Source organism: Patiria miniata, unplaced genomic scaffold (genome assembly GCF_015706575.1).
Source record: "Patiria miniata isolate m_02_andy unplaced genomic scaffold, ASM1570657v1 HiC_scaffold_8, whole genome shotgun sequence".
Taxonomy (NCBI): Eukaryota; Metazoa; Echinodermata; class Asteroidea; order Valvatida; family Asterinidae; genus Patiria; species Patiria miniata.
Window position 1 is genome coordinate 8,722,111 of NW_024037075.1, and position 12,589 is coordinate 8,734,699.

Sequence of the window (12,589 nt, forward strand, 5' to 3'; positions counted from 1 at the left end):
TCGGGTCTGCAGAGTGCGAGCTGTTTCTCCGATACATGTGTCTTCACAGCCATCACACGACGTCTGGTATACGAGGTCACATTTATTGTGGTCTGGAGTCTTGTCTTTCAAGCTGATGAACTGAGGAGGTATTCTACAGATTAGCAACATTTTTTACATTGGTGAAACTTTGTGTCTTGGATCCTTATTTTGCCATCTGCTTGAGCACGCCAACTGTGTGCTGAACTTTGTTGTTAGACCTATTATATGTTCTTTCTCCATCTCATCGCCTTTTATTTACTTCATCCTCGTAGTCGTGACTTTTTTAACATTGCAAAACGATTAAATGGACTCGGTCTACATGTAGGCCAGCTGTCCCACGAGAAGTCAGCAGTAGGTAGTCCGTCGGATCCTGTCCAGTGTGAACCCTTAAGTTTGGGTAAGTGATCACTATTTTAATCACACCCAACAACTTTGGCAACTTCACCAATTTTAGCAGCCGAGGTCGGCCGCCATGGTCTCTCGCCCACAGAAAGAATTTAACGCTAGACAAGGATTTCCGCTGCTGTTAAAATGTGTTTGACGCCTCCTGATCTCACTGGCTAAACACCCTATTTGTCGGAGAATACATGTAAGGGGGAGCTTGATGCGGTGAGATATGTGCCTGCGCCTGCTTTGCTGGAATAGCCTTGATGTATATGATCTGTTTTGTTGCCAATGCTGAGTCCTACTCCTGGAATTAATATGCTCTGAGTTGTCCTACATAAGAGTCTACAGTTCCCGCCACAAGACACCACTGGCATCCGCAGTCGAAAACCGTGCGCATCCAAAATTACTGCTCTTCAGGTTTCCTAGTCGCTTGGTTTGCTTTTAGACAACCTGTAGCCATATTACCGCTCTTCAGGTTTTCTCTTGCTGTTTGGCTTGCCTTTATAGACAACCTAAAGCCATTTTTACCGCTCTTCAGGTTTCCCCGGTCGCTTGTTTTGTTTCAGGTTTTCCCTTGTCATTTGGCTCACTTTTAGACAACCTAGAGCCATTTTACCGCTCCTCAGGTTTCCCTGATTGTTTAAACGTTTTGTTTTTAGACAACCTGGAGCCCTAATCTTATCAGGTTTTTCCTTGCCGATTGGCTTATTTCTAGACAACCTTGAGAACTTTTTCTGCTCTTCATGTTTTTCCTGATTGACTGGTTTGTTTTAAGACAACCTAGAGCCCTTTACCACTCTTCGGGTTTCCTTGTCATTTAGTTTGTAATAAAGACCACTCAGAGCCCTTTTACCGCTCTTCAAGTTTTTCAGCCCAGTTGGTTGTCTGATAGACAATCAAAACATTTTGGGAACTGCTATAGCTGTGGTTGTTTAGCTACAACCACAATCTCTAGTTGGCTGTACGGCAACAAGTCGAAACAGTCTTTGTTTTCGTTAAGATTTTTTTGGGGGGGGGGCCTTTTTCGCAAATTTGCGAAAAAGCCTTTGTTTTTGTTCTGATTTTGTTCAAATCCACGAAATCATTGGTATGAGATGGCATTGGAAAAGGAAAACAAAAACCCCCGTGTTCTTAATTCCACATGATTCCTACGTGATCTGGAGACAGATCTATAGAACAACCAGCAGCGGTCCCGCCAGAATTGCGACTGATATAAAATCATTCGCCCTCTACGTTAGCAGCGATGCAAATAGTACATGTGTGCACAGCTATGTGGTTTGTTCTTAGGATTTCCAGTCACTTTCAGACCCCATAGGTCAAATGTCAAGGGTTCAATTATTAAATACAAAAGAAAGAATGTAAATGAATATGTGACCCAGGTAAGATGATGTTAAAAGGGTGTGTCATGTCAAGGGAACAGATACAGTTGCGGGGCATTAGTGTTTTTTTAACACATCTTTTTGTGTTTCCTTTCATTTTTCCCATTTTCTGGCCATTGAAGTTGGGGTTGAACCCCCTTAATTTCTCTTTTGGTAGGGCACTTTATGTACTTCTAGGCAGAAAGTTGTAGAAATCTGTTGTTTCTTTTTTCAACTTAAAACAACAAATATTGTCATCTTGAATCAATGGTAAATGGATTGCCACTGAATGTCCCAATTGTAGAATATTGCACGATATAGGTGTTGTGTACTCACTTGAAATAAGTAACACATCTGGCCACATGTAAAAACGTTTTTATTTAAAACGTAGAGATTGCACAGTGTTGAGAACAAAATGCAATGTTTTTGTTCTGATGACTCATTTTTGCAGAGGCTCCATCAACAACTGAGGCTATTTCTACTACGGTGACAATTCGTGAAACTACAAAATTTCCGTCCACAACAACTGCACCAACAACAACATCCAAAGAAAGTACTACAGTTGTTGTAGCAACCACCCCTGAGTCAACAACAACTAAGGAGACAACTACTGTACTGACAACAGTTGAGACAACAACCACAGGTTTCTGCATTTGCATTAACAAATGAATTATCAAATGAATTGAATGGTGCCTGCCCCTTCATATGTCATTCTCAATAGTTCAAATCACTTGATTTTGTCTTCAAAAGCATCTCTTTAAACATTAATATGTATTATACATGTATGTCTTGAAAGCATTTGTTAAGCTCTGTTTGTGTTTGCCATTGTCAGAAGCCCCATCAAACACTGAAAGAACAACTACCCATGTGTTGACTACAAGGGCTCCTACCACAGCCCCGCCAAAAACCACCTAGGAGTTTTCTACCACAGCATTCTGCTGGCAATCTCACTATTGTTTCTTTGAGTAGTAAAAAAATGGGTTGCTTCTGGACATTGTCTATGTTATCATGAAAGAACTTGCCTTTACACAGAGTCTTTCAAAAGTAATGAGCGTATCTGAAACTATTTAAAATGTATTTCAAGTATTCAAAACTGGCCGATGCATCAATCACGGGCCGTGCCATTGATAAACAGATGTCAGTTAGCAGTGTGTGGGACTTTTCACTCGACACTTCTTACAAACCGCAGAGCACGATTCCGACTTATACAGAGGAATTTTTGTGGTTTTTAGGAAATGGGACATAGGCAAAATGGCGGCTTACAAAGGCCGACCTAGAAATGAAAATATCAATGGAAATGCATTAGAGACAATCGGGACTTCCGATTTAAGCAATGTGACGGTTTATACGATGTCGGTTTAATAGCCAGAGTTTACTGTGTCTTTACTTTTGAAATGTTTTTCTTGCAGCGGCACCCACAACAACTGAGACAACCACAGTCCGTGTATCCACCACTGAGGCTCCATCCACCACAGCTCCTCCATCCACCACTGAGGAAATCACCACAACTGTTGTGAGCACAACACCTGAGTCAACTACAACACAGACCACAACGGTGAAGTCAACCACAGGTACGTTTTTTACTTGATAGATTTTCAGTAATGGGATTCAAGGTTTATATCACGAGGTGCTGTAAAATGAACACTAGGTTAGTTGAAGTTAATTGAGTCTGTCATCCCTTAGTAGATTAATATGGGTTTTTCCAGCTATTTTTAAACGTTTATCATTCAAATTTACCATTTCTAATATTCAAATTTGTCCATCACATCATTCTTTGAATTTCAATATAAAATCAAACGTGAGAGACCCGAACGTGAATTTTGCGGGAATTGGTATGATAATACATGATCTTAAATTTGTCGTGTGTGTGTGAAATCACGTGACCCTTCCTTCCGGTCGAAACTGGAAGTGCCTAATGATTTGAAAGTGGAATAAGATATGAACTTGCTTTCAATGATGTTAGTGTCTGTATGGGTTGATCTTTAAAAAAAAAATGATCAGTGACGCCTTGAACAGTTCGAGCACCCTCTAGCGGCAGGTTAAAACATGTCCAAAACGCATTTTCAGTGGATGTCTGTGGCGAAATTTACGGTAATCGCCTCAAAATGAATATACATGATGACCTAAATGCAGACAAGACATGTGCGCGAAAAAAAATTGATTACGTCATCAGAACGGAAGTTAGCAGGAAAAGACCTCTTTTCCTTTGACAATTCTTGGAAAATCAACCCTAAGGGATTTAATCTTGATTTGTCGGTTAAATGGCAGTTTAGAATTAGATCTAAAACTTCCCCCTTGAAATGTGAAGTTGACGGCGACAACGCCTTGAAAGGTTTGTTCCGGACAGAAAAATTTATGAATGAACGTTTGTTTACATTCCTTGCAAGTGATGTAGGGCGCTCTTTCAGTAACAAAGTCACAAACACGTAAGTCAAAAGCGACATGACAGCTGTTATTTTGTAGAGAATTATTGATTGAAATCACATCATTTTGGGAGAACTGTAGTATTTTGAGGCCACAAACTGAACTGGTAATTGTCTCTACAATCAGCTGAGTAAGATCACTTTGATTCAGAGATGCCACTTTTCCAGTTTTAACCGGAATTCCGGTTTAAAAAAAAATCTCACAAAATTCCGGTTTTTCCGGCCGTCAAATTAACCAGAAAAAGAGAAGAAAAACTGTGGAAATGCGTTGATTTTTACCTTGATTTAGTACATTTAGGCGCACGCATGGCACAACGTTGTTCGTTGAAGTAGTCTTAAAAACAGTCTTTGTGTATGTTGTTGCCGAGCCTGCATGCGATACAAGCGGCCAACGTACTTGCACGCAGTATACAACGGCGCCTCGCGCGTGCTTCACCGCGTGCGGGCGTGTTGTGTGCTAAGCACACGTAGCATTCAGCCTGGAAATCAAGTCTATCATTTCAGCTATCTGTGGTTTCCGATCGCAGTGATTTATGTGAATACAAAAAATGCGGGTACCAACCATGTTTTCGTTAAGCGCATCGCGTAGTGCAAGGATCATGTACACCGACAGCAGTGTTGTGGAATCGTGCGTGTTTTGGAAATTTGGGTAGGCAGAATAAAAATTAGGAATATGGAAAAAGTCAAAGTGATTTAATGAACCGACAGCTTTTAAGGCCATAGAAGCAAAATTAAAAAATAAACAGAACTTGGCTTGGCTACAAGATAAAGATGACACAGGGACTTTGTGTCGGACACGGAGTGTTTTTTCAAGCAGCCGTTTCGGTTTTTTTTCAAGCAGACCCAGTTCCGTTTTTTTTTCAAGCAGACCCTGTGGCATCTCTGTTGATTAGTTGTGTAAGAAGTGCTATTTTGGTTTTGCACTGGTTGCTTCTTCGTCGCTTAAATATTTGCAAGTATTTCGCTTATCGCTGTAGTTAAAATCGTTGGATCGTTCTTATGTTGTTTCATGTTTGACTGTTAAATAGTTTGAGAGTTCATCGTACTACACGCGCTATTTTTCAACCCTCATCCCTCATCATCAACATCAACCATTAACATCAACATCAACAATCAACGTCAACATCAACAGTGGCCCAACACCGTGTGTTTGTTCCCACAAACTCTAGTTCTTATTATTATTCTCCAAGACAAATTCTTCTCAAGAAGTTTTTGTCAAAATGAAAACAAATGTGAACTTAATTGTCAATACATGAATGCACAACCCACTGAAGTTATGCTTCTTTGCAATTACATCATTATGACATCATCACGGGTCACGTGATGTCACTTGCAAAAATAATAAATTCAATCTTTGAAATTCAATATAAAATCAACCGTTCACCTTGAAACCTACACCTTGAAAAGTTCATTTAATGCCACATACATTTCGTGTAGAGCAAATGGGGATGATTGCGTACAAAAGGAAATTCCCGAAAAACAGTGTGCTATGATTGCGTACAAAAGGGAATTCCCCGTGCTCGCTTCTTGAGTGTCTGGTTTTACGACTGTTGTATGTTAAGTATTGAGCTACATGTAACGGCTGTTTGATGAACCAATGTATTTTAAGTGTTTACCAGTGTTTTGTACACGTTCATATGACAACTTCTTAACGCAAGCACATTTTGACTTCTGATGACGTCATATGATACTCAAAAATTGGGCTGGCAAAATCGCCCAATTGGGCGTTGTTTTTTTTAAAATTGGGCGCTTGTTTTTTTTCTAAAAACATGAGCATTAGGGTAAAGGGGATATGACGAGCAATATTTTGTATTGCGCCAATGGTGCGCGACCTTTACTTTTAGAGATATGAGCTGTTTAATGGGTTTCTGTAACGATTGTACTTGGTAAGTTTACAGTACAGCAGCATTTGCGCGTGCAGATCCTCACCTGACTCTTTTTAACTATCCTCTGTATAATTACTACACGCACTGCTTCCGGTCGAAAAAGGCCAAAACCGGAAGTGGTTTATTATTTAAAAGTGGTAATAGATATGAACTTGCTTTGAACGATGTTCGTCTCTTGGGTGATAGTATTCTTCAAATCATCTACCGATGACGTCATGCAATCTTCGAGCGCCCTCTAGCGACAGGTTGAAAATTTAAAAAAAAATGTATTTTGAATAGATGTCTGTGGCGAAGTTTGTTGGAATCGCCTAAAAATTGGCATATATGATGACCTTGACCCACTTAAGACATGTGCGAAGTTTTAGGCATATGACGTCATCAGACCGGAAGTTATAATGAAAAGACTATTTTTTCTTTGAAAATTCCTGAAAATCAACCATGCATGCTTTTATATTAGTTTTTACTTTAATTGTCGATTTAAGGGTAGGTCTAAAACATTTCAAAGCTTCGAGGCAATAAGCGAACTCGGACATGCACTGCGCACGCTTGCACTGCGCACGCTTAAAACTTCAGGTTGACAATACCTCTGCTTTAAAACATGCACAGGACGTCCACAATGTAATGTACATGCACGTACGTTGTACACATGCACATACATTGTACATGTATGTCAGTCAGCCTGCAGCGCACATGTTGCCGAGGTCAAATCCTGTCCACAGTGACCGTTTTAGCTGATTTTTTGGCTAACTTTGACATATTTTTTGTTCATGCATATGTAGGGCATATTATTGATAAAAAAAATTCATAATGCGGAAAAGCCCTATGTTCTGTTGCAAACAGACATAGACTTCTAGTTCTTTCTTCTTCTTCTTCTCCTTTTTTTTTCCCCTGGCAAATCCCATAGACTTTGTACACGTTTTTTCTCAACGCCACTTTCGGCATTAATCGTTGTCGTACATCATTCAAAGTCAGCATAGGCATAGCCCCTATAGCAAAGTTGTGTCCCGGAGTGACGTCATGGTGACGTCATCGACTAATTTATTATAGATATTTGAATATTTAATTTTTCCCCTAGACTTTGTACACAAAAGTTTTAAAAAAATTGTCGATTTTCAAAGGGCATTTTTGACTCTTTGCCAGTAATTCATTTAGATCACTCTTTGTCCAAGCAAAGACCCTAATTCAAACAACATTGTGTAATGATGACATCATGATGACGTCATCAGGTGTTTATTTATAGGCAATTAAATTGTGACACTTTTAATATTTAAAAATGCATAATAAATCAACCGTACGCGTCCGCAGCATTCTGTTGCCGGCAAGCGGTAGAGTAGGTTTAGGTCTTTATTTCATTCAGTGTGCGTGAAATCACGTGACCCTTGCTTCCGGTCGAAAAAGGCCAAAATTGGAAGTGGCTTATTTTTTAAAAGTGGTAATAGATATGAACTTGCTTTTAACGGTGACATTGCAATCTTCGAGCGCCCTCTAGCGACAGGTTGAAAATTTGCAAAAATGTGTTTTGAATAGATGTCTGTGGCGAAGTTTGTCGGAATCGCCTAAATATTGGTGTATATGATGACTTTGACCCCCTTAAGGCGTGTGAGAAGTTTTAGGCGTATGACGTCATCAGACCGGAAGTTATAATGAAAAGACCCTTTTTCCTTTGAAATTTCCTGAAAAATCACCCATGGCAGTTTTTATATTTGTTTTTACTTTAATTGTCGATTTAAGGGTAGGTCTAAAACATTTCAAAGCTTCGAGGCAATAAGCGAAATCGGACATGCCCTGCGCACGCTTAAAACTTCAGGTTGACAATACCTCTGCATTAAAACATGCACAGGACGTCCACAATGTACATGTACATGCACGTACGTTGTACATACGCACATACATCGCAAGGGCGGATCCAGGGGGGGGGGGGCCAAAGGGGGCCATGGCCCCCCAAAACGAAACCCATTTTTTTTTTTTATGTGACATCGCAATAAAGGCAGGCAAAGAGTACACCACCATCTTTTCCTCTAAAAAACATTGGTTAAAGTGGTCAGAAATTGCCTCAGATCGCACCACAGAGCATCTAGAATCCAACAATTTTTCGGGACCCTTAAGCGGGCCCCGAACCCCACGCCCTAATTATTTTGACCAAATTTTTTTGGGCCCCCCCAAAAAGTTGTGTTCTGGATCCGCCCTTGATACATCATATGTCAGTCAGCCCGCAGCACTAGCGCACGTGTTGCTGAGGTCAAATCCTGACCACAGTGACTGTTTTAGCCAATTTTCGGCTAACTTTGACAGACTTTATGTTCATGCATAGTCAGAGACGTATATATTGATAAAAAAAATTCATAATGCGGAAAAGCCAAATGTTCTGTTGCAAACAGACATACATGTAGGTCTCTAGTTGGCTTTTCCGCATTGTTGCGGAAAAGCCTTTCTTTTTGTTCTGTTTATTTGGCTTTTTCGCAATTTTGCGAAAAAGCCATTCTTTCTGTTCTCGTTTTTTTTAGCTGTTTCGGTGACACACCGAAACAGCTCTTGTTTTCGTTAAGATTTTTGGCTTTTCCGCATTGTTGCAGAAAAGCCTTTCTTTTTGTTCTGATTTTTTTTCTTTCTTCTTCTTCTTCTTCTTCTTCTTTTTTTCCCAAAACCCCATAGACTTTGTACACGTTTATTCTACACGCCACTTTTGGCATTAATCTTTGTCATACATCATTCTAAGTTAGCATAAGCATAGCCCCTATAGCAAAGATGTGTCCCGAAGATTGACGTCATGGTGACGTCATCGACTAATTTATTATAGATTTTTGAATATTTAATTTTTCCCATAGACTTTGTACACAGAAATTAAAAAATAATTGTCGATTTTCAAAGGGCATTTTTGACTCTTTGCCAGTAATTCATTTACACCAATCTTTGTCCAAGCAAAGACCCTAATTCAAACAACATTGTGGAATGATGACGTCATGATGACGTCATCCTGTGTTTATTTATAGGCAATTAAATTGTGACACTTTTAATATTTAAAAATGCATAAGAAATCAACCGTACGCGTCCGCAGCATTCGGTTGCCGGCAAGTGGTAGAGCAGGTTAAGGTCTTCATTTTATTCAGTGTGCGTGCAATCACGTGACCCTTGCTTCCGGTCGAAAAAGGCCCAAACCGGAAGTGGCTTATTATTTGAAAATGGTAATAGAAATGAACTTGCTTTTAACGGTGTTAGTCTCTTGGCCGATAGAATTCTTCAAATCATCTACCGATGACGTCATGCAATCTTCGAGCGCCCTCTAGCGACAGGTTGAAAATTAGCAAAAATGTATTTTGAATAGATGTCTGTGGCGAAGTTTGTCGGAATCGCCTAAATATTGGTGTATATAATGACCTTGACCCACTTAAGACGTTTGCGAAGTTTTAGGCAAATGACGTCATCAGACCGGAAGTTATAATAAAAAGAGTCTTTTTCATTTGAAAATTCCTGAAAAATCAACCATGGCAGTTTTTATATTTGTTTTTACTTTAATTGTCGATTGAAGGGTAGGTCTAAAACATTTGAAAGTTTCGAGGCGATAAGCGAACTCGAACATACCCTGCGCACGCTTAAAACTTCACGTTGACAATACCTCTGCTTCAAAACATGCACAGGACAGGACGTCCACAATGTACATGTACATGTACATGCACGTACGTTGTACATAGGCACATACATCGTATGTCAGTCAGCCTGCAGCGCACGTGTTGCTGAGGTCAAATCCTGTCCACAGTGACCGTTTTAGCCGATTTTCGGCTAACTTTGACAGATTTTATGTTCATGCATGCGCATAGACAGGGACGTATTATATCACTTTTGGCATTAATCTTTGTCAGACATCATTGAAAGTTGGCATAAGCATAGTCCCTATAGCCAAGATGTGTCCCGAAGAGTGACGTCATGATGACGTCATCAAGTGATTTATTATGGATTTATGAATAATTAATTTTTCTCATAGACTTTGTACCCAGCTTTCATCACAAGTCTTTCCCTATACAACACTGATATATCTTACTGAGTAGTTCTGAACTTCGGCTGAGAATTACTATGAGAAGGAAAAAGAAATCGTATTTTTTTACGCCTGTCATTTGATTGAAAATATTCCCAAGAGTTAGAATAGCAAGTAATATTTTATAAAAATGTTTCAGTTTAAAGGAAAATCACTAATTTAAATGTGCAGTTTTTCTGCTGTGGGATTTTTAACCTATTGACTTTGTACACGTTTTCAAGCCACCATTTTCATAACTTGGCGATCTGGAATCGTCATCAAAAATACAGCCAAGAAAGACTCTCATACAAAAATTATGCCAAGACTATGACATCATGATGACGTCATCATTAAATGATTTATTATGGATTCATGAATAATTAATTTTGCTCATAGACTTTGTACACAGCTTTCTCCACAAGTCTTTTCCTATACAACACTGATATATCTTACTGAGTAGTTCTGAACTTCGGCTAAGAATTACTATGAGAAGGAAAAAGAAATCGTATTTTTTTAAGCCTGTCATTTGATTGAAAATATTCCCAAGAGTCAGAATATCAAGTAATATTTGATAAAATCTTTCAGTTTAAAGGCAAATCACGTATTTAAAGGTGCAGTTTTTCTGCTGTTGGATTTTTAAATTTGTACACGTTTTCAAGCCACCATTTTTATAACTTGGCGATCTGGAATCGTCATCAAAGTTACAGCCAAGGAAAACCCTCATACAAAAATTCTGCCTAGACTATGACGTCACGATGACGTCATCACCTAATTTTTTATTGATTTTTGAAAATTTACGTACATATTGTGAAGTCTTATATCTACAGAAATGTAAGTCCGATTGGGTTGAATCTTGGTATGTGGCTATACCAGGATGTGTTATAGATTAAAAATGAGGTGTCGTCATCATGACGTCATCCTGAGATTTTATATGAATATTTATTTGTTTTGACCTTTTAGCCATATCTCCCGAACGCAACATGCAAAATGCAAAATTCTTTTGACAGATTTTATGTTCATGAATATTCAGGGCATATTATTGATTAAAAAAAATCATAATGCGGAAAAGCCCTATGTTCTGTTGCAAACAGACATAGACCTCTAGTTTTTTTTCTTTTTCTTTTTTTTTTTTTTAGCTGTTTCGGTTACACACCGAAACAGCTCTTGTTTTTGTTAAGATTTTTTTTTTCTTTTTTCTTCTTTTTTTAGCTGTTTCGGTTACACACCGAAACAGCTCTTGTTTTCGTTAAGATTTTTTTTTTTCTTTTTTCTTTTTTTTTTTTTTTTAGCTGTTTCGGTGACACACCGAAACAGCTCTTGTTTTCGTTAAGATTTTTTTTTTTCTTTTCCTTTTTAGCTGTTTCGGTAACACACCGAAACAGCTCTTGTTTTCGTTAAGATTTTTTTTTTTCTTTTTTCTTTTTTTTGGCTTTTTCGCAAAATTTGCGAAAAAGCCTTTCTTTTTGTTCTCATTTTTTTTTTTTTTTTTTTTTCATCATCTTCTTTCTTCTTTTTGTCGCCTAAACCCCATAGACTTTGTGTACGTTTTTTCTGGCCTCCACTTTTGGCATTAATCTTTGTCATACATCATTCTAAGTTTGCATAAGCATAGTCACAATAGCAAAGATGTGTCCCGAAGATTGACGTCATGGTGACGTCATCGACTAATTTATTATAGATTTTTGAATATTTAATTTCTCCCATAGACTTTGTACACAGAAATTTAGAAAAAATTGTCGATTTTCAAAGGGCATTTTTGACTCTTTGCCAGTAATTCATTTGCACCAATCTTTGTCCAAGCAAAGACCCTAATTCAAACAATATTGTGTAATGATGACGTCATGATTACGTCATCCGGTGTCTATTTATAGGCAATTAAATTGTGACACTTTTAATATTTAAAAATGCATAAGAAATCAACCGTACGCGTCCGCAGCATTCTGTTACCGGCAAGTGTTAGAGTAGGTTAAGGTCTTTATTTCATTCAGTGTGCGTGAAATCACGTGACCCTTGCTTCCGGTCGAAAAAGGCCAAAACCGGAAGTGGCCTTTTATTTAAAAATGGTAATAGATATGAACTTGCTTTTAACGGTGTGAGTCTCTTGGCTAAAAGTTTTCTTCAAATCATCTACCAATGACGTCATGCAATCTTCGAGTGCCCTCTAGCGACAGGTTGAAAATTAGCAAAAATGTATTTTGAATAGATGTCTGTGGCGAAGTTTGTTGGAATCGCCTAAATATTAGTGTATATGATGACCTTGACCCACTAAAGGTGTGTGCGAAGTTTTAGGCGAATGACGTCATCAGACCGGAAGTTATAATAAAAAGACCCTTTTTCACTTGAAAATTCCTGAAAAATCAACCATGGCAGTTTTTATGTTAGTTTTTACTTTAATTGTCGATTTAAGGGTAGGTCTAAAACATTTCAAGGCTTCGAGGCAATAAGCGAACTCGAACATGCCCTGCGCACGCTTAAAACTTTGATCAGGTTGACAATACCTCTGCT

General features: G+C 38.6%; 1 protein-coding gene across 1 annotated transcript in view; it reads left to right on the forward strand.

Moving 5' to 3' along the window:
• The window catches only part of LOC119719707 (mucin-5AC-like), a 127,634-nt gene that overhangs the window by 64,010 nt on the left and 51,035 nt on the right, over nucleotides 1–12,589 (forward strand). Inside the window, exons 29-30 of the mRNA XM_038189204.1 lie at nucleotides 2,218–2,409; nucleotides 3,176–3,337. Coding sequence (XP_038045132.1) covers nucleotides 2,218–2,409; nucleotides 3,176–3,337 — 354 coding nt within the window. The remainder of the gene's footprint in view (nucleotides 1–2,217; nucleotides 2,410–3,175; nucleotides 3,338–12,589) is intronic.